The sequence below is a fragment of the Megascapheus bottae genome, chromosome 2 (genome assembly GCF_031878675.1).
Source record: "Megascapheus bottae isolate mThoBot1 chromosome 2, mThoBot2.hap1, whole genome shotgun sequence".
NCBI lineage: Eukaryota > Metazoa > Chordata > Mammalia > Rodentia > Geomyidae > Megascapheus > Megascapheus bottae.
In genome coordinates this window covers 17846671-17867433 of record NC_143510.1, presented here as the reverse complement: position 1 = coordinate 17867433, position 20763 = coordinate 17846671, and the positions used below count along the sequence as shown (strand labels likewise).

Below are 20763 nucleotides of genomic sequence, written 5' to 3'. Positions count from 1 at the left end.
GCATGAGTACACGAGCACCCAGCCATGTCATCGTCATCGTCTTCTCCTCTTCCTCCTCCTCCTCTTCTTCCTCCTCTTCTTCCTCCTCCTCCTCTTCCTCCTCCTCTTCCTCCTTCTCCTTCTTCTTCTTCCTGAAAATTTTATGGAGATGATTGTAGGCTTCTTTTTTTGTTTTGTTTTTTTTTTCAATTAGCCTTTTATGAAAACATATTAGCTATACCTTTGTTCAATTTCTTATAACAATTTCCTTTCCAAGGAATTCCCCTGGTGATGTATTTTTGAGGTTGCCAAAAGCTGTAGTGGCTTGGAAAGGCTTGCCAATAAAGACCCTTCAAACCTTTGCTGTACAGGTGGCCGACCTGCAGGCAGCTTAGCAACATCTGCTACTCTCTTTGTGAAGATAAGAGAGTGTACATCCTTGAGCTGGGCTGACCCGCAAAGCCAAGGTAAGTGAGTGCTATTTTGTTGTTGAGCATTTTGTAGCTGAGAAGCCAGGCCCTCCCCTCTAAAATGGGTAAGAAGGGGGGTTAGGTGCAGGAAGTATGTGGTAGAGGCATCCTCAGGGTTTTGCCTCTTAATTCTGTGAGACTCATTTCACATATGAATCATCCAGAACTGGCCCACTATCCCCTGGCAGGACCTCTGACCAGGTCTATTCAGATGAAGATTTCACTCCCAGCTGGACATTGGTGGCTCACACCTGAAGTCTTTGATACTCAAGAGGCTGAGATTTGAGAATCACTGTTCAAAGCCAGCCCAAGCAGAAAAGGCTATCACTCTTATCTCAAAGTAACCACCAAAAAGCTAGAAGTGGTGCTGTGGTTCAACTGGTAGAGCACTAGCCTTGAGCAAAAGAGCTCAGGAAAAAGTGTACAGGCCCTGAGTTCAACACACACACACACACACACACACACACACACAAACACAAACACACAATCTCCATTCCCTCTTCCTTTCTTCTTCTTTTTTTTTAAAAATTTTTTGTGGGTCATGGAACTTGAACTCGGCTTGGGTGCCATCCCTGAGCTCTTCAGTTCAAGGCTACCACCCTACCCTTAATCTAAGCCCCACCTCCTGTTTTGTAGAGGTTAATTGGAGATAAGAGTCTCAGGTCCTTTTGTGCCCTGGCTGGCTTTGAACCTTGATCCTCAGATCTTTGCCTCCTGAGTAGCTGGGATTACAGGCATGGGTCACCATGCCTGGCTTCCTTTCTTCTTTTGTTATCCATAGGCTATGGGCTTGATTCAGAGTTAGTGTATATTATGGTGCCACTGAGAACAGAGACAGAAGCTGGCAAGGCCCAATGACACTAATATCTTCTAGGAGCTTGAGCTGGGACAGCTTTGTAAGGAGAAGCATGGAGCCATCAAACAAAGAAGACAACAAGTCAAAAGAGACCACTGAGGACCAACCACATAGTTCTGGGAGAGTTTTCGGGAACATAGAATTTAATCTGAAGAAGAATTCTCAGGGATCAAATGATGATTTAAGGAATGCTTCTTTAGATCCTGACAAAAACCCCCTTGCTTTACCCAAGCTCTCAGACTTGGGGCAATCCCAGAAATCACCCCTGACAGGCACGGATAAGAAGTATCCAGTGATAAAACAGCGTGGGTTCTACTCAGACATCCTCAGTCCTGGAACCTTAGATCAACTTGGGGTAAGAATGGAAGCTAACTTTTGCCAAGATGGTACCCTTCTTATGGGTTCCATTCACCCATCTTTTCTTCTTCCTTTCTCCATCAGGTCATCTAGTTGGCTATCTCTCTGTTAATTTGATCATCCTTCTACCCACCTACTCCCTGCTCATCCGATCATTCATCTGTTCATCTTTCTGACCATCCACCTAGCTGTCTATCCTTATACATACATTTACAACTTATCATTGAGCTCCTCTCGTGTGCCAGTCCCCAAGCTGAGCATTGGAGAACCTGAAAAGTCAAAACATTTTCTTTATTATTGTTTTTCTTTCCTATTGTGGTGGGGTAATGGCCTTGATGGATAAGTCCCTTTCCCCAGTTCTGGCTAAGACAGAATCTGTGGATGATGAGCTGATATACTATTGAAATCTAAGTGATGGATATACACTTGTTGGATCAAATAAGGAATGAGGTAAGTATTTCAGACAGCGGGAACAGCATGTGCAAAAGGCACATGTTCCTCAAAAAAGGCATATGAAGAGGGAGGGTAGAATATGAGGAAAGATTGAAGGCTAAGGCTGGTGAGAGAATGATGACTAGAGCGAGTTCATCCAGATAGCTTTAGGAAGGTTTTAGGCAGGGGGGGACTAAACTAAGAGAGGCAAGATGCGTACCCACCGATATCCAGTCCAGCAGTTCCAGAACAGTTCTTGGGAGAGGATATACACAGACACCTGATTTGCAGTTCCTGACTCATGGATAAGCCCCTATATATAATGGGAGTGTTCTCAGGAAGGGAGCTATGCTAGACTAGAGCATATCCCAGGCAGCCACAGCTTGTCTCCCACTACAGCCTGTGGAACAGTGTTTGAACTCAACAGTTCTGCCTCACTTTTATGTTGTTGGCGTGCTTTCCTGGTGGATCTCCAAATGGTACCTGGCCTTAGAGTCTTTCCCAGGTCCTAATAGTCTCAGGATGCTTGGTTATTTTTGTTGTTATTGTTGTTTTTTGTTGGTTTATTTTTCTTTGTCAGCCATGGAGCTTACACCCAGGGCCTGAGTGCTGTCCCAGAGCTCTTTTGCTCAAGGCCAGTACTCTACTACTTTGAGCCACAGTGCCACTTATGGTTTTCTAATGGTTAGTTAGAGATAAGAGTTTTAGAGACTTTCCTGCCCAGGCTAGCTTTGAACTGCAGTTCTCAGATCTCAGCCTCCTAGGATTACAGGTGTGAGCCACCAGTGCCTGGCTCATACCTGGGATGTTGATGCACATTCAGCACTCTGGGGTTTGGTTTCAGGATGTGTGTCAAGGCCCCTGCACGAGCCAGAACTTGCTGCGTCAAGCTGACCTCAACAAGTTCACCCCTCAAGGTCAGTGCCCAAGGGGATGGGGCATGGGTAGGGCCTGTTGGGCATTTAGGAGCAGGGCCTCTGGCCTTGGGGAGATGCTCTGTTTCTGGCAGTAAGCCCCAGCTTCCTTAAGAGTGAAATGGATCTAGAAAGAAATAAGATGTTTTGCAAAGCCCAGGCTCCTTCACGGAGCTGGGACAAGGGTCTGGAGCAGCTGAGGACAAGAGCACAATTCTCTCTCTTGGACCGGTGTCCCTGGGCTTTCATGTGTGGGTTTACTGCTTCCCCTAGAAGAGGGGTTTGGGGGAGGCCAGGGCTGTATTTAGTTGTTCCCTTCTGGGCCCCCCAGCATCTGAAACATGACTCAGAGCACACAGGTGTCTGAGACCCACGGGCATTCGGGTCTAGAAGCTTCATTTTCACTAAATGAGGATTGTGCTGTGGACTCCATGGAAAGAACAAGTCTCACTCAACATGACAAAGGACTGAGTCAGGTCTTTGGGGTGTTTGGCAGATTGGATAAGATGTTTCTAGAAGGGTCCTTGGTTAACAATGAAGAAGCTGTCATTTTCCTCTTCAGTACATAGGATGTGCCCTTCTTTCAGGCCCAGATACCCAGTAGTTCCAAATGTCTGCTCTCTGTACATCCCAGAAAAGGTCCAGCTCCTTGCTGGCACTCTCCAGATTAGCCCCGCTAGTGTGGGAATTTGTCTACTTATCTGAGGATCTGACTTTTTCTCAATAGTCTCACAAATGTCAATGACCTTGGTAATGAACTGCAGATCTCAGGCCTGATGGGGACTAGAATGGCACTTTTGTCATCTCTGGCAGGCATGAAGTATGGACATGATCAGCCCCTCACTAGTCCTACCCCTGGGAGGAAAAGCACCCCTAATAGGCCTCAAGGTGGTATTTGGAGCTTTGGTCTAATGGACCAGTGACAGAAGTTCACTCTACCACCTGAAAGCTAAATAGAGGGTCCAAGACACCTGCCAGGGGCTAGAACCAGCCTTGATCCACTTCACCCTGGCTCCTTGGCTCCTTCCCTGAGTGAATTCTGGGAGTAGAATGGTATCATGGACCCACAGGCTTAGGACCAGGTGATTAGGATCTGAGAGCCATTTGGTGCTACAGAGACCCCGAGTGCTGGCCACTCTGCTAGGAAAGTGGACTTGTTTGCCAAGCTCAAGCAGCAGCCCAGGCCAGGCTTCTCTGGGACTCCAGAGGGCACTCGTAAGGCGGGCCTTCCTAAAGTAAGACTATATCTCGACTTCAGAAAGGTGGCAAGGCCCAAGGAGGCAGCACCAGAACTTTGAGGCCTTTGGGATTCGTGTGTGTGTGTGTGTGTGTGTGTGTGTGTGTGTGTGTGTGCCTACCAGGCCTCTGGGCTGCTTTTGCTCAAGTCTAGCACTCTACCATTTGAGTCAGAGCTCTATTTCTGGCTTTTGGGGGGTAGTTTATTGGTGATGAGTCTCATGGTCTTTCCTGCCCAGGCCGGCTTTGAACTGTAATCCTCCGATTTCAGCCTCTTGAGAAGCTAGGGTTAGGAAATGTGAGCCACTGGCACTCAGCCCCCTTGGGATTCTTTAGAATCTTTTTCCACCAGAAGATTAGATAGGGATCACTCAGATTCCAGTTGGGCCCTAGGAAGGTGGCCCATTTCTTTCTGGAGTATTCCCACACTCCTTTTCTCCATTTATAGATTTGGACTTTCCTTGGAATTTCCTCTCCACTGAGCACTCTAAGTCCTAGGAAATCCTTAGTCCAAGCGAAATGGTTATCTATGGGTCCCTCTCCACCAGCCCCTTTCTCACCAGATCTAGAGTGGAAGCCTCTAGATCTCTGTGTTGGAGCATCCATTTGGTGACTTGAGGGTCCTTTAGGACCACCTACCCCTCCAGTATCCAGGATACCTCAAGCCTAGCAACAAGTCCACATCATGAATGTGATTCAGACTCTCATGTACTTGGGGATCTCTGAGGTGAGATGGCAGAGACTCATCCTTCCTGTTCAGCTGTAAGCCTCACTAGTAACTAAATTCAGTGCCGAGCTTTAACAATGGCCCTTGGTGCTGGGGTGATTGGTGACTTGAAAGGGAATGCCAAATATGCTTGCTTGAGTATAGGAGAGAAAGGCCAAGAGGGGTCTCTTCCTGACCCTGCTTGGCCACAGATAGGCTCTGAGCACCCTATCCACCAGTGTCCTGTCTAGTGGCTGTGTGCCTTGTTGTATTGCTGAGAGCGGGGGACATTGGATCACAGCCTGAGATCAGCCATACCTATCCTCTGACTCTGCCTGCAGTCAGAACCTTCAAGGTTCCTGAAGACTTCAAGGAGCGTGTGGAGCAGCAGAGCATTGGGTCCACCACACGGCTGCTCTCCCAGACTGACTTCCCCCTGCAGGCCTATGAGCCCAAAGTGCAGGTGCCCTTTGAGGTGCTGCCAGGCCAGTGCCCTCGCAAGATTGAGATTGAGAGGTATGCTGGCTCTGTGGGCTGTGGGGTGGGGCCTCTTCCCAGGAGGTGATGCCTGTCCAGTTCAAACATCACGAGACTGTAGACCCCTAGGTGACAAGCCCCCCAGTACAGTGTGTGTACAGGTGTTAAGGTCAAATTCAGCTCTTTGGTGTCTTCATAAAAAACCACTAACTTTCTTACTAGGGAGTTGGGGAAGGTGGCATTTAAGTCAATGAAGTGGGAACTGCCAGGGAATGGCAATTAGAGTCCAGGACTCCATCCCAGTTGCTGTGCCATTTTCTGACCAGTCTCAGAGGGGCAGATGATACCCAAGGGGTTTCTCCACACCCTCTACAACACTTCCTGGGACCTTGATGACACTCATGGAGCCATTTCACATGAGCCATCCTTCTAATACCCCTGCCTGCCCTGGCCAGGAGGAGGCGGAAATACCTGAGCCTGGACATTGAACAGCTATTGACCAGCAAGGGTATCGATTCCAATAAGCTCATGCCCCGGCATCCAAACCTTCAGAATCCACAAACCATCGAACAGGGCCATGACCCACTCTTCCCCATCTATCTTCCACTGAAGGTGAGCTACTGCACTGCCACCAATTACTGATGGACGGAGAGAGAGAGAGAGAGAGAGGGAGGGAGGGAGAGAAAGAGAGAGAGAGAGAGAGAGAGAGAGAGAGAGAGAGAGAGAGAATCACAGGACTCCAGCTGAAGCTTAAGAGTCAGGCCCCAGAAGGAATCCTACTCCATCCACACTAACACGCTTGTCATCTGAACAATCAGAACCCACCCCAAGACCCCAAGTCCCTCTAGCATCCTAGCCCAGGTGGGGGAGGTGGGAGAAGTCCTAAGTCCTCAGGAATACTTTTTGTTTTCCTCTTTGGAGCCTGGGCAGTCTGTATGTCTGTCCCCACCCTTCCTACCGACACCTAGAAGCACCCTGAATGGGCTGTGCAGTAGGGAACAAGTCTCCTTGAGGGTCTGTCCAAAGGTGGGGAGCTGTTTCTGGACTACTAGAATGGAAAGACTTGATATGGAAGAGGCAGCCATCTCCTCTATGTTACAAATGGGGAAACTAAGTCTAGAGAGGAGAGAGACAGAGCACAATCTGATTATGACTTTCATTCATCTCTCTTCCCACCCTCTGCGAGTTCTAAGTGTTTTTGACCTGGGTTCCCTGTGGTGAGGCAGAGTTAAATCCAGATGCTGTCACCCTAGCAAGGGCTACCTCCTGATAGTCCTGAATATCCATTGCTCCTCAGTTAAATTGGGGTGCTCAGGAAATCCAAAAGGTACCTGTTTGTTCCTTCAAGCCTTAGTTGGATGTTTGGAATAATAGGCAACCGAGCATACATTCTGCACTGAGTCCCCAAACACCCTCTGTCTGAACCTAGCTGAACTGCACAGGGGTCCAATACCCCTCCCCCCAGCCCCACCTCCCCATTCCCACCCTACGTGTCTTTGTAAATAGCTGAGGCAGGGCTCAGCCTTTCCTCAGCCTACAGCTGAGACCTCCGGGGGAGGCCTCTGGCATGTTTAAGTCTATTTGACAGCTAGGAAAGCTGCTTCCTCCACCCTTTTGCCTCCAGGTTTTCGACAATGAAGAGTTTGACTGCCGGACACCCAAAGAGTGGATCGACATGGGTTTGGATTCAGAGTCTCAGAATAGGAAACCTGTCCCTGGGAAAGCCCTCCTACCTACCGATGATGTCCTGGGGCACGGTGAGCAGGGTTAGCCTGGGATCAGGGTGCTATTTTACCCCAGCAGCCCCTCTATGCACTTCTCCTGGCAACCATGTGAGCTTAGAGAACTTTTGAGGCCTCTTAGCTGGAATAAGGCCAAGAAACTGGCCACGGAGACAGGAAATCCTGGGACCAGGGATGGTATTGTCAGGAAGGCTAGAAATAGAGCACCTAGACTATGGAGATTGTGTCAAGAGGTGGAGTTGGAATCAAGGGTCTTAGCAAGGAGACAGGAGTTACATGAGTTTAGTGTGGGGGAGGGGTGACTGCAGGTGTGGGCAGAGAATAGGGTAAATATTCCCTTATCCAAGGTCTCAGGCTTTTTTTAATGTTCAAACAGTTCTATATCTTTCTTGCCTAGACAGTTTGACCTTCACAGGATACAACCTCTTTACCCTTAGCCTCAGAGCCTTATAGGCTAGGCCTATAATGAAATGTTTACAGCCAGGCTCAGGTCGGATTGCCCTGCCAGCAACAGGCAGTCTGCACTTATCGTTGGTGGCTTGCCTGGTATCTGTATGCACCTGAGAAAACGGATGGGAGTCAATCCTTATAGTCCATTTGGATACATAGGAAGAATGGGCCGAGAGGGGAGAGGCTAGTACTTCATTCACATATTAAAAACAAAACAAAAACAGAAGCTCTTTGATTTCTTGGTAATAAAAGACAAATGCTTATTTGAAATGGTCAAAGATGTGTGAGAGGGGTCTGGTTGTAGTCCTTCCATCCCACCACCCAGGAATGGCCACTACTTCAGCTTTTACCTCTACATGGTTCACACACTGTGACATACTGTCTCATCAACACACACCTGTTACACACATTCGCAATCATAGTCATTGGTCACACCCCACACACTCAGGCACACATTTTCTTTTTTAGCCTATTATTATTGTTATCTTTATTTTTGTAGAATATGCATTGGATTCTCCCTCTCTTCTCTTTTTCATTCATCTATCCATTCCCCTTGACCCCCACCCAATCCCTTTCAAGTACCAGCTTCCTGGTGTTTTGTTTCGCTGAACTTTGATTTTTCCTTTCTAGGGAATTACACTATTTGAATTCTTCCTTGACCAAATTTCGGTAATAGCATTCAAACTCTGTAGTAGAGTTTGAAATTTGATATTGTTATTCCTCCAACATTATTCTGCCTGCTAAGGATTGATTTTGCTGTTTGGGATCTTTTGTTATTCTATATGAACTTTTGGGTTGTTTTCTCTCTTATTGAAGAGTGATGCTGGGATTTTGATGGGTATTGCATTGAATTTGTAGACTGCTGTGGGCAGTATAGCCGTTTTCACGATGTTAATTCTTCCAACCCAAGGAGCATAGAAGGTCTTTCCATTTCCTTAAATTTTCAATTTCCTTCTTTAAATTTTACAGTTTTCCTTATAGAGGTCCTTCACATCTTTGGTTAATTCCTAAGATTTTGGGGGGGACGGGGGTCCTTTCCTGATTCCAGTCTTGCTTATCTCATTGTTCACATACAGAAAAGGTACTGAACTCTTTTTTTAAACCCCTGTTCTTTACCAAAGTTTTAAATAAGCTCTAGTAGCTTGAGGAAGGAGTCTATAAGGTCCTTCAAGTACAAAATCATGTCATCTGCAAAAATAGGTAGATTTATTTCTTCTTTCCCTTTTTGGATCCTCTTTATGCTTTTTCTCATACCTAATTGCTCTTGCTAGAAAGTCCAGTAATATATTAAAGAGGAATAGAGAAAGTGGACATCCTTGCCTTGTTCCTGATTTTAGAGGAAATGGTTTTAGATTTTCACCATTAAGCCTAACGTTGGCTGTAGGTTTGTCATACACAGTTTTTATTATATTGAGGACTGCTCTGTGCATTCTCCAGAGATTTTCTCATAAAGGGATGTTGGAGCTTGTCAAAACCCTTTTCTGTATCTATTAAGATGATCATGTGCTTCTTGACCTTCTGTTGTTGTGTTCTATTACATTTATTGATTTATGCATATTGAACCTCCCAGAGATGGATCATAATGTATGTTTTTTTGTTAGTTGTTGAATTCAGTTGGCTTTAATTTTATTGAGAAGTTTTGATCTATATTAATTAAAGGTTCCCTATTTGGTTTTAGGATGAGTAGAATGCTGGCTTCATAGGATGAGTGAGATAGTGGTGTTTCCCTTTCTATTTCATTGAAGAATTTAAGGTGTATTGGTATTAACTCTCCTTTTGAGGGCCTTACAGAATTTGACTGTAAATCCATGTGGTCCCAGGATTCTCTTAGATGAGAGACCTTTTATTGCTATTTCAATTTCATTGCTTGTTATGGGTCTATTTAATTAGTTGATATCTTTTTTGACTCAGTTTAGGTACATTGATGTTCTCTAGGAATGCATTCGTTTCTGCAATTCTCCAATTTGTTGGCATAAAGGTTTGCAAAATATTCCTTTATAATATTCTGAATTTTTCTGGTTCTGTTGTGATGTTCCCTTTTTCACCTCTAATTTTATGTATTTGGGTGATTTCTTTGCTAAAGGCTTGTCAATTTTGTTAGTTTTTTTCAAAGAGCCAACTTTTTATTTTGTTGATTCTTCGTATGTTTTTCTAGTCTTGAATTCATTTATATCTGATCTAATTTTTAGTTCTTTCCACCTACTGGTTTTGAGTTTAGCTTGTTTCTGTTTTATTAGGAGCTTTAGGTGTCATTAGAGCATTGATTTGAGATTTCTCTGATTGGTTGATATAGGCACTCATAGCTTAAACTTTCTTCTAAGAACTTCTTTCCTGTTTCCCAGAGGAGCTAATATTCATGTGTTCATTTATATTCCAGAAATGTTTAAATTTTCTCTCATCTCTTTGATGACCAGTCCCCCACCATTAGTCAGTGATGTATTGTTCAGTTTCCATGAGTTTGAGTATTTTCTGTGATGGCTTTTGCTGTGGGGCTCCATTTTTATTCTATTGTGGTCTGACTGGATACAGGGAAGTAATTTCAGTTTTCTTTCATTTGCAAAGATTTGCTTTGTGACCTGGGATAAAGTCTATTTTGGAGACAGTTGCATGGGCTGCTGAGAAGAATGTATATTGTGATGCTTTTGGGTAAAAAGATTTTGTAGATGTCTCTTAGGTCTAGCTGGAAAGTCCATGAGATTTTTTTTTTGTCAGTTGTGGGACTTGAACTGAGGGCCTGAGTGCTCTTCTGAGCCTCTTTGTGCTCAAAGCTAGCATTCTACCACTTGAGCCACAGTGCCACTCCAATTTTTTTAAATAGTTAACAGGAGGTAAGAGTCTTATGGGGACTTTTCTGCCTGGGCTGGCTTCAAACTACAGTCCTCAGATCTCAGCCTCTTCAGTAGCTAGGATTACAGGTGTGAACCACCAGTGCCCTTACCTATTATAAACTACTCAAAAAAGAAAAAAAGACAGGAGAAATAGCCAGAGCAGAGCTCTGACTCAAGTGGTAGAGTGCTAGAAAAAAATTTCAGGGACAATGCTCAGTCCTTGATTTCAAGCCCTAGGACTAACACACACACACACACACACACACACACACACACACACACACACACACACACACCACAGATGAGGTTAAAAGTATTCAGCAAGGGAGCAGGTAAGAGGCCCATCCTGAGCAAACAGGCCCTGCTGAAGGCCCTTGAACCCTGTGCAGTGCAATGGTCTTTAACCCTGCCCTACATGCCTTCTGATGGAAAGAGTCCAGTAGCTCTTCTCCTTGTCCTTGGTCACCTTGAAGGGGTATAATTCATACATGACAACCACCAATGAGAAGTCTTCAGCAAGATTTTGTATGCAGCTTTCACATGCCCTGTCCCTACCACATCAACCTGTGGCTCTGCCCTGGTGGGGCATGTAGAGAGAACTTGTCCTTCTGAACCTCTATGGCTGGAGCTTCATAAATGGCCAACTCAGCTGGGAGGAAGCAAGGCCCTTGCTCTGCTGGACCCAGAGGGCCATTCTGGTGTGATAGAGGCTAGATAAATGACTTCTGAGATCCACCCTAGCACTTTATGCCACACTCAGAGGCCCCTGAAGCAGGGAATATTGGTGGGGTTCATCTCCTGTTTCAGAGGACCCCAAGAACCAGAAGCTGGACTACAAGTGGTGTGAGGTTGGTGTCTTGGACTATGATGAAGAAAACAAGCTATTCCTGGTGCACAAAACAAATGAGAAAGGACTGGTTCGAGATGAGATGGGGATGCCCATCGTGAATGGAGGAGTTACTGCCAATGGTATGAGCTTCACTTCTGCTCCAAGAGGCTTCCAGTAGAGATTAGCCATGGTTGGGTTAGCCATGGTTCCTCTACTAAGGGTACCACCAACTCCCCCTTCAGTTTGGTCTCTGGCTTTATGCCTCCTGACCAATCATAGTCAAAGGACCAGCAAGCAATTCAGAGACTCCAAGAAGGGCTAGTGACCCTATTGATCCTGTCAATTAAAAACAGCTGGTAGCATGATGCGGGAAAGACCCTGAGGCCCCTCAGTGAGTGACATTTGCCCTGAGTATATTGTTGATGACCTCTCCTGTGTAGGCTCCTTATCGGAGCATAGCTCTTTACAGTTTACGAAGCACTTTCCCATTCCTCTCCCATGACACCCTGTGGAGCAGGCAGAGCACAGAATGTTCACATACCCATTTCACACATTCAATTCAGAGTAGGGGACTTGCTCAGGGCCACAGTGTATTCGTGACCTAGCTGGCTAGAGGGTAGTGCTCCAGCTCAGAGAGCCTGACTCTGTCCCCTTCTCTTTCCCACTTGGCTCCCAGGAAGGCCACCCCTTCTTGTCTGTCAGTACTGGGTGCCACGGATCCAGCTCCTCTTCTGTGCTGAGGACCCTCAAATATTCACACAACGTGTGGTGGAGGCCAATGACCTGCGCAAGAACACTGAGGCACTGCTGCTGTACAACCTGTATGTGGACTGTATGCCCTCCGAGGGCCAGCGAATCATCAGTGAGCAGAGTCTGAACAGGATCAAGCAGTGGGCCATGAGCACGCCACGGATGCGCAAAGGGCCCCAGTGAGTCCCCGTGTGCTGTCTCCCAGCACTAGTTCATTGGAGAAATAGTGTTACCAGGGGCATAAAGCTGCCTTCGTGAAGGATCTCATCTCTGTGTGTGGCTGCCTTGCCTATTCCATGTGGCTTTTTGGCATCCCCAAGCAATTTTCTTGTTCATCACCAGAGCCCTTATTGTCTAGATAGACTCATGGCTTATTACTATGTTGAAAAGGTTAAAATATTTTAGTCTCATTCAAAAACAAATTTTGATGCTTAAATTTGGCTAGTGAGAATCTCTGGAAGCTTATTCTCTCTCTCTCTCTCTCTCTCTCTCTCTCTCTCTCTCTCTCTCTCTCTCTCTCTCTCTCTCTCTGTCTCTCTGTCTCTCTCTCTCTCTGGCACAGCAAGAAGTTCTAGGCTTTTCTTGTATATTCTACTTCAGTCCTGAAATTAGCTTTTTCTCCAGGAAGACCTGGTCCCTTTCAGTGGGGAATTTAGAAGCTGAGATTTTCCATTAGATGTGCTTGTTCATTTACGAAGAGGCAAAACTCATTTATGGTGCTAGTCAAGATAGCATTTAGATGCTATTCCTTTGGGACTGGCCAGGGAAGACATAATAAAGGACCTTGGGCTCCCAGTCCCATTCTGACTGTTCAGTAGGTTGTGATTTCAAAGTCAAATTTGTGTTGTGATCATACATCAGGCTGTTTATTATGCTTTGTGTATATGAAAAATGCAGCAAAGAGTTTAAATTGGAAATGACTTCAAGCAAAAAAAAAGTATTTATGTTATATTGAGAAATCATTTCTTAAGGTTCTTACAGAAGATAAATCTATAAAATATATATAATCTATGACACATATAACCTATGAAATATATATGGTACTACTACTCTGTCATCACTTTCAAGGGAGACTGGGAAGGTGCCAGTGGGAAAAACCTCTTGGATCAGGGATTGGGAGTGGAGGAATGCGGGGGGAGGGGAAGAGCATGTGTGCACTTGTGCTAGTACTGGTGGTTTGAATTCAGGGTCTGGGCACTGTTCTTCAGCTTTTCCTGCTCAAGGCTAGCACACTCTACTACCTGAGCCATAACTCTGTCCAACTTTTTGGGTGGTTAATTAGACTTTTTGCCTAGGTTGGCTTTGAATCCTGATTCTCTGATCTCAGCCTCCTACGTAGCTAGGATTAGTCATGGGCCACTGGCACCCAGCAGAAAGATGTGGTCAGATTTGAGCTTTTTAGGGCATGGACTGGAGTGGCTAGAACTAAGGTAAAGGAACTCTGTACTAGAACAACAGTACTATAGCTGTAACAGGACAAGAAGAAATAGGAAGCTAAATGGACAGACTTGGGGAAATGATGCAATTGAGGGGATGGGGGACAAGGGTGAAGGTTAGTGGCTCAGGGTCAGGTTGGGATATACCTGTGGATTCAGAGAAGAAGCTCTAACCTCAGTCAATAACAGAGGATCCCGTGGGTCCTGGTCTCTCTTTCCATGGGCAGGGTTCTTGAGCATCTCAGCAATCTCACCAGAGAAGTGAACCTGGACTACGAGCGCAGCATGAACAAGATCAACTTCGACCAAATCGTTTCCTCCAAACCCGACACATTCTCCTATGTGACCTTGCCCAAGAAGGAGGAGGAAAAGGTGCCAGAGTATGGTAAGAGTCGTTGAACTCGTGACTGCCCAACTGGCTAACACTCCCTTCCTCTAGACTCACCTGTCCTGCCACTGATGGTCCTTATAGGCCCAGCCCTTCCTATACTCACCAGTCTCCAGCACTTATACTTTTCTTTTACTAGTTGCCTGGAGGTTTTTAATCAGGGGAGCAGAAGAAAGGGTCTTAAAAAATACTAGTCTGGGCCGGGAGTTTAGCCTAGTGGTAGTGCTTGCCTAGCATGCACCAAGATGTGGGTTCGATTCCACGTACATAGAAAAAAAGCCAGAAATGGTGACGTGGCTCACATGGTAGAGCTCTAGCCTAAGGACAGTGCTCAGGCCCTGAGTTCAAGGCTCGGTACCTCAGAGACAGAGATTAGGAGAATTGTGTTTCAAGGCCAGCCCAAGCCAAAGGTTAGCAAGCCTTCGTCAAGCCAGACATGGTGGCATGCATCTATCATTTCAGCTATTCAAGAGGTAAAGGAAGGAGGATGATCTGAAGGTAGCCCAGGAAAGAAATACAAGATCCTACTGAAAAATAATAACAAAAGCACGAAAGGAATAGGATGTGGGTCAAGTGGTAGAACCCTTTGCTTAGCAAGGGAAAGGCCTTGAGGGCAAACCCCAGAGCTGAAAAAAAGAGAAAGAAAGTGAGAACAAAAGGAAGGAAGGGTCAGAATAATGTAGATGCCACAGGTAAATGTGTACCAGGAAATCCATGGTTGGAAGTAAGTAGATGATAGAGGCTTCAAGGACATAAATCCTTTCTTTCCTCCTATAACAAGAGTATAGATAGCATTATGGCAACCAAGTCTCAGGGAAGGACCCAGGATCCCCTACTGCCCTTGCTTAGACCACTCTTGTTTCCTGGCCCAGGCTTCCTGTGTGTGATGTGCCTAGGACAGGCTAGAGTGTGGACAGCAGATGTTCTGAGGAGTCCTGGCGCTCACATCTTCCTTCTTTGCGTATCCAGGGGCAGGTTTCAGACAAGCTTCAGGGTGCGCATGCATAGCACCAGCCAGAGACAACAGAGAGGCTGCAGTTGCTCCCTACTTCTGAAGGTGGCCTTCAACCAGGGAGGCCTGGAAACACATCCCAGGGCAGGCAATTCACTATGGCTTGGGGCCACTTTGGCACATGGTGGGGACAGAGTTCTAGGGATGAGACTGTCTCTTTTGGAAAGGAAAGCAGGAATCCCAAGCAGCCTGTAGATACATCCTGCCTCGTAGTATATCCCAGGCTTACCTGACACAGGCGCTTGGCTCCCACCCCTGTAGGATTGGTGAGCTTCCCCAAGTACCCCTTCCGGGAACAGAAGGAGGACTTCACCTTTGTGTCCTTGCTCACACGGTCAGAAGTCATCACAGCCCTGAGCAAGGTGCGGGCTGAGTGCAATAAGGTGACCAACATGTCACTGTTCCACTCAAGCCTGTCCAAGTTCAGCCGCCTGGAGGAGTTTGAACAGATTGAATCACAGACCTTCTCCCAGGTATTTGGGCCCCAGAGCATGGAGGGTAGTATACATAGGCCCTTGGAACCAACAGACATAGGCCAAGGTCTCCTCCAGTTACTCCAGCCCAGCTCTGGTTGCCCTTGATCTAGCAAAGATCGCAGGAATCCCACCCCGAAGGGTATCAACGTGAGGATCAGGGTGAGAGACAGAGGTGGAAAGCAGCCTCTCTCCTTTCCAGTCTCTTCCATTCCTATGCATTTCTCCTTCACTGCTCATTTTTGCCCCATTCTGTCTCTGCTTCTTTCTCATCTCTGTCTTTTTTGCCCAAAGCTGGAGAGGAAGCACCATTTCTGCAGCGGGAAGTCCTTAGAGCAGGGGTCACATGAGGGTGTTAGTTGTAGGGGCTTGACAGCAGGCTATAGTACGAGAGCTCCCTCTACAGTCAGATGAGTGCTGAAGCCACCTCAGGAGCCCTGGGATAGAGTCCTCAAGTGCATCAATTATGGCTGGGAGGTTCCTGAGTGACCTTGCAATGGTCTCTGTGGCCACTCCAGGTACAGATGTTCCTCAAGGACAGCTGGATCAGCACACTGAAAGTAGCCATGCGCAGCAGCCTGCGTGACATGAGCAAGGGCTGGTACAACCTGTACGAGACCAACTGGGAGGTGTACCTCATGTCAAAGCTGCGCAAGCTGATGGAGCTGATCAAATACATGCTTCAGGACACGCTACGCTTCCTGGTGCAGGACTCACTGGCCAGCTTCTCACAGTTCATCAGTGATACCTGCTACAGTGTGCTTGATTGCACGGATGACATGGCCTGGGGTGGAGACTTCATCAACAGTCCCTACAGGTGGGCTCTTCTCTTCAGGGTTAGGCTCCAGTGGCTAAGCTGGGAAAATGGGTCCTTGACCACAGGAAGAACCTGAGCTGCGGAACAGAGTCCCACCAGCTCCCACTTGCGTTCTGGTGATATCCATTCACTGTTAGTCTCTGAGTTACTGAACTGAGAAATATTCTTTATGGACTTTCTATGAAGTAGGCATGGTTCTAGAGGAAGAAGATATATAGTTACCATTCTTACCAGGAAACAGACAGTAAGCTATTACACAGATACTGTCATTGTTGATTTTGCTAGGGAATACAATGATCACCGAGAATGGGCCCTGGGCAGAGGGTCAGAGAGGTATGGTATTGGAGCCAACACCTGGAACATGAGATGAAACAGTCACATGCAGGCCAGTAGGTAGAGGGCCCAACCAGGTAGAGATAGCAGGAGTTAGGAGCACTGAAAGTAGCTGAGGAAGCACAAGTAGCTGAGCAGGATGAAGGAGGCCTGCTCAGGATGAAGGAGGACAGGATGTGGGGACCAGTGCAAATCAGGATGGGCCTTTAGGGAGCTGGTGAGCCAGAAGCCATCAGGAGGTTTCAGGCTGGGGTTTGGGAAGAGCAGTGGACATCTGAAACCAAGGGTAATGAGCTCTCAGAGAGAGAGTGAAGTTACAAGGACCTAGGATCTAGCCAACCTGCCTGATGACTTCAGGATGGGATGAGTGCCTCCTCCTCTGGGGTGTCTGAAGATCTCTGGGCACAAAGAAGGAGCAAAGGCATGTGTTTGGCTGGTCTGGGTCTTTCTCTCCGGTCACTTGGAGGTATCTGGGAAGAAAAAAGAAGTGAATATGCATGGAGAAATTGAGAGCTCCAGTGCTGGCAGGAAGGATAAAGGGTTTTCTTCAGACCCCACCCATATTCAGCCTAGCTTTTGTTCCCCAGGCCCCGGAAAAACCCCTTGTTCATTGTGGACCTGGTGCTGGACACCTCAGGGGTTCACTACAGCACACCTTTGGAGCAGTTTGAGACATCTCTGCTCAACCTCTTCAACAAGGGCATCCTGGCCACACATGCAGTACCCCAGCTGGAGAAGGTATACACAGCTTGGGCGGGGCCATGGCACCTGCTGGCCTGGCCCTACTGGCTACTCGTGGCTAGTGGCTCCGAAGCCATGGGGGAACTTCCACCAACCTCAGAGCCATTAAATTGTATCATGGCCTCTTCCCACTTGGCAGGCTGCATCCTCAACTCTATAGTTCTCATATACCTCCTTTAATCCTCTCCATAACTGAACTGAAATCTATTAACACTCTCCCTTTGTAACCTGGAGAAGTTTAACTTAGCTTAGGTCACAGAACTGCTAAATGTTAGAGCAGCAGTTTGAACCCTGGAACTTGCTAGACTAATCATAGCCATGTATGCCTTCTGTCCCAAAGCCTGTCCCCTCAATTCTTACCACTTATCCCAGTTGTTACCATTCTACCTTAAAAGCAGACATGGGCCAATTCCCACATACAACTAGTATCTACTAGTCACCCCTGCTATGCATATACTCCACTAAACACAATCTACTCCCCAGACCCAAGAGCTTCCACAACACCAATGACCTCTTGCTGGTTCATCATATCCAGGGACATGATTGCCCCTCTAATCCTTTCCTTAGCACTTGGGAAGAGCCAGGTCAGGCAGAGAACATTGTCCCTCAGTGGGTTCCACAGTAAATTGTAGCCTTGAATTTATCTGTAGCCCTCTCTATAACACACAACTGCCAGGCGTTCCCCACCTCTAACACCATGCTGGCTGTGCCTGGACACACTGCCATCTACTCCAGGTTTCGACCACACCTCTTTGCTTGCTTGAAGGACGTCTTTGCCACCAGCTCTACCCTCCCCATCTCTTCTTCATAGCTTGTGATGGAGGACATCTTTATCAGTGGAGACCCCCTGCTGGAGTCTGTGGGGCTTCATGAGCCACTGGTAGAAGAGCTAAGGGGTGTTATCGCCAAGGCCATACGCAAGGCCATGATCCCACTGAAGGCCTACGCCAAGGAGTATGGAAAGTACCTGGAGCTGAGCAACAATGATGTGTCTGTCTTCCTTAAGTATGTGCTCACATGTGTGTGTATGTGTGCAAGTCTGAGTGTATCTGTGTGTGTTTGCATCCCCGCCCACCCTACATCTTGTGTGTGCACCCTGTCCTCAGAGAGTACCAGACACGTGCCCCCACAGCTGAGGAAGTGCGGGAAGTGGTGCTCACCCACTTAAAAGAGAAGGAAATCTTGGACAGCTCACTACCTAGCAGCATTGTCATTGGGCCTTTCTATATCAACATCGACAATGTCAAGCAGAGCCTGTCCAAGAAGCGCAAAGCCCTGGCCACGTCTATGCTAGACATCCTGGCCAAGAACCTACACAATGAGGTGGAAAGTGTAAGTTCTCACCCATCTGATACATATCCACTAGCAAGATGGTCCTAAGTCAAGGTTGAGGATACCTGCAGATGTCCAGGCCAATAGAAAAGAAATGGAAGTCGTTCTGCCTCAGTTCTTGTCTGACTGTAGGGAGCTTTCCCATTGGGAAGTTGCTACCTCTTTCCCTAGGATTCTGAGAAGCACTCACAAAACCCCAAGATAAGACTGATTTACAGAGTCAACAGTGAATAAGTGCTGGCTTCAGAAGCCCTGAATGCATTGGTGGGGCCAGAGGAGGCTTTCTACTGACGGCCCTAGAGGCTGCCCTCATGCAGTGATTGTCAAAGGCCCTAGGAGAGACCTCAGCAACTCAGGATGCATCTCTCGGAAAGCCCCTTTAGTTGTGTCATGGTGGTACACAGTCAGTTACCTCCTGGAAGGTGCAGAGAACCTTGAAGAAGAAACAGACCCAAAGGAAGGAAAGGGAGGGGCTCACAGCCCTTTCCAGAACCTTCTTTGCACTGACAGATCTGTGAGGAGTTCCGAAGCATCAGCCGCAAGATCTACGAGAAGCCCAACAGCATTGAGGAGCTGGCTGAGCTGCGGGAGTGGATGAAGGGCATCCCTGAGAAGCTTGCAATTCTAGAGGTGAGGCTTAAGGGTTTAAGGGTGCTGGGGAGGTAGGGAGGTGTCTGAGAGCCTAGAAGTCAGGTGATACATTAGGATCTAGGGGTGTGGAATTATGTGGAGTTTAGACAGATACCCAGCTGGAGTTTATGGACTTCTGGTTGGGAACAGCAGACTTGCGGTTGGTCAGGGGGTGGAAGGCATGAGTCAAGAGAGTAGAAACAGGAAATGTGGTGGTCGTAGCCTTAGAGCCCTGAGCCTATTGCTGACTTTGTATGCCGCACATTCTTCCTGCCTGAGGCTTGTGCTCTCTGGGAAAGAACAGCGCCCTTCTTAGCACTCTGCCCTTAGGAGAGACTGGTCCCCATAACCCCTTCTCTAGCCAAGCTTTCAGTATCACCTGCCCATATAGGAACGGATCGCAAAAGTTATGGATAACTACCTGGTCATGGATGATTTTTTTTATAACCTCAGTTCTGAAGACTTCAATGATAAGTGAGTAAAAGTACTGGTCTCCATACTGGGTAGGGGTTAGGAGGTAAGAGAAAAAGTGCTGTGCCACAGTCGCTGTCAAATGTCCTGTCTGCCACAGGCTGTGCGCTCATACTAGAAATGCATGTACTGCGTGCATGCCATGGCTCCTGACAGGGGCCAGGGGGCAAGGAAGGACCAGGTAGCTAATAGGATAAAAAAGTCATTTTTGGTAAAAATCCTCTTGGCCTAGGGAGCCAACTGCTTTCTTTATCATCAGTGGCTTCACACACACACACACACACACACACACACTCACACACACCTTAGATTTAGAGTCTTCTGTTGGTATTTGAAGAAACATCAATCTGGTGGTCAGTCTGTGGAGCACAAGAAAACCTTCATTCAATCCTGCATCACAGATGAGGTAGAGGATTTCAGAACTATAAAGTCCCTTCTTGGAAACCCCAAGACACCAGCCTGGCAAGCATTCTGGTGTTCAAGAAGAGCGTCCCTAGTACTGGAATCCTGGGCCAGCTGAAACACCCTAGTTAGGCAGACTGAGTTGGTTTGATGAAGGAAGAGGCCTCTTGCCTCTGGTTGGTTACTAGGATACTGCAGGCTAGAGACTGTTGGTTTTACCCATCTCAGATGAAGCACAAGAAGAAACTTTGTACCACTCCACTCACTGCTCCTGTCTTTGCATTGGACATACTGGGTATTGTGGTTCCCAGAGATCAGGGCTAGGGTTGCTTTAATGCTGATGGCATTGGACTTTCCATTTGCTCAGTCCCAGCCATCTTCAGCTACTTGGTTTTCCCTGTCCTCTTCATACTTCTGCTGCCTAGGTGCTGAGCCTGGGTGACTGGTAGAATGGGGTAGAATAGCCAGGCAGGGGCATGGCCACCCCCATCGTTTCAGCTGTGGCATTTCTTCTGATTCTGCCCCTCATCCCTGCCAGATGGGCTGCCAGCAACTGGCCTGGTAAGATCCTTGGGCAGCTAGAGATGGTCCGGCAGCAGCACCTGGAAGATGAAGAAAAGTTCCACAAAATCCAGATCATGGATCAAAACAACTTCCAGGAAAAGCTGGAAGGATTGCAGGTGGGGCTTGGCTGGGAGCTCT

General features: G+C 47.2%; 1 protein-coding gene across 1 annotated transcript in view; it reads left to right on the top strand.

The window, feature by feature from the left end:
* The first annotated feature begins 1328 nt into the window (after positions 1 to 1328).
* Dnah1 (dynein axonemal heavy chain 1) overlaps positions 1329 to 20763 on the top strand; it is a 62310-nt gene continuing 42875 nt past the window's right edge. The window contains exons 1-16 of the mRNA XM_090321628.1: positions 1329 to 1660; positions 2939 to 3011; positions 5292 to 5466; positions 5883 to 6039; positions 7052 to 7184; positions 11255 to 11416; positions 11953 to 12205; positions 13690 to 13847; positions 15124 to 15335; positions 15854 to 16152; positions 17073 to 17223; positions 18038 to 18231; positions 18333 to 18558; positions 19069 to 19188; positions 19580 to 19662; positions 20600 to 20741. Of these exons, the coding sequence (XP_090177754.1) occupies positions 1358 to 1660; positions 2939 to 3011; positions 5292 to 5466; positions 5883 to 6039; positions 7052 to 7184; positions 11255 to 11416; positions 11953 to 12205; positions 13690 to 13847; positions 15124 to 15335; positions 15854 to 16152; positions 17073 to 17223; positions 18038 to 18231; positions 18333 to 18558; positions 19069 to 19188; positions 19580 to 19662; positions 20600 to 20741 (2841 nt within the window). The 5' untranslated portion in view covers positions 1329 to 1357. The remainder of the gene's footprint in view (positions 1661 to 2938; positions 3012 to 5291; positions 5467 to 5882; positions 6040 to 7051; positions 7185 to 11254; positions 11417 to 11952; positions 12206 to 13689; positions 13848 to 15123; positions 15336 to 15853; positions 16153 to 17072; positions 17224 to 18037; positions 18232 to 18332; positions 18559 to 19068; positions 19189 to 19579; positions 19663 to 20599; positions 20742 to 20763) is intronic.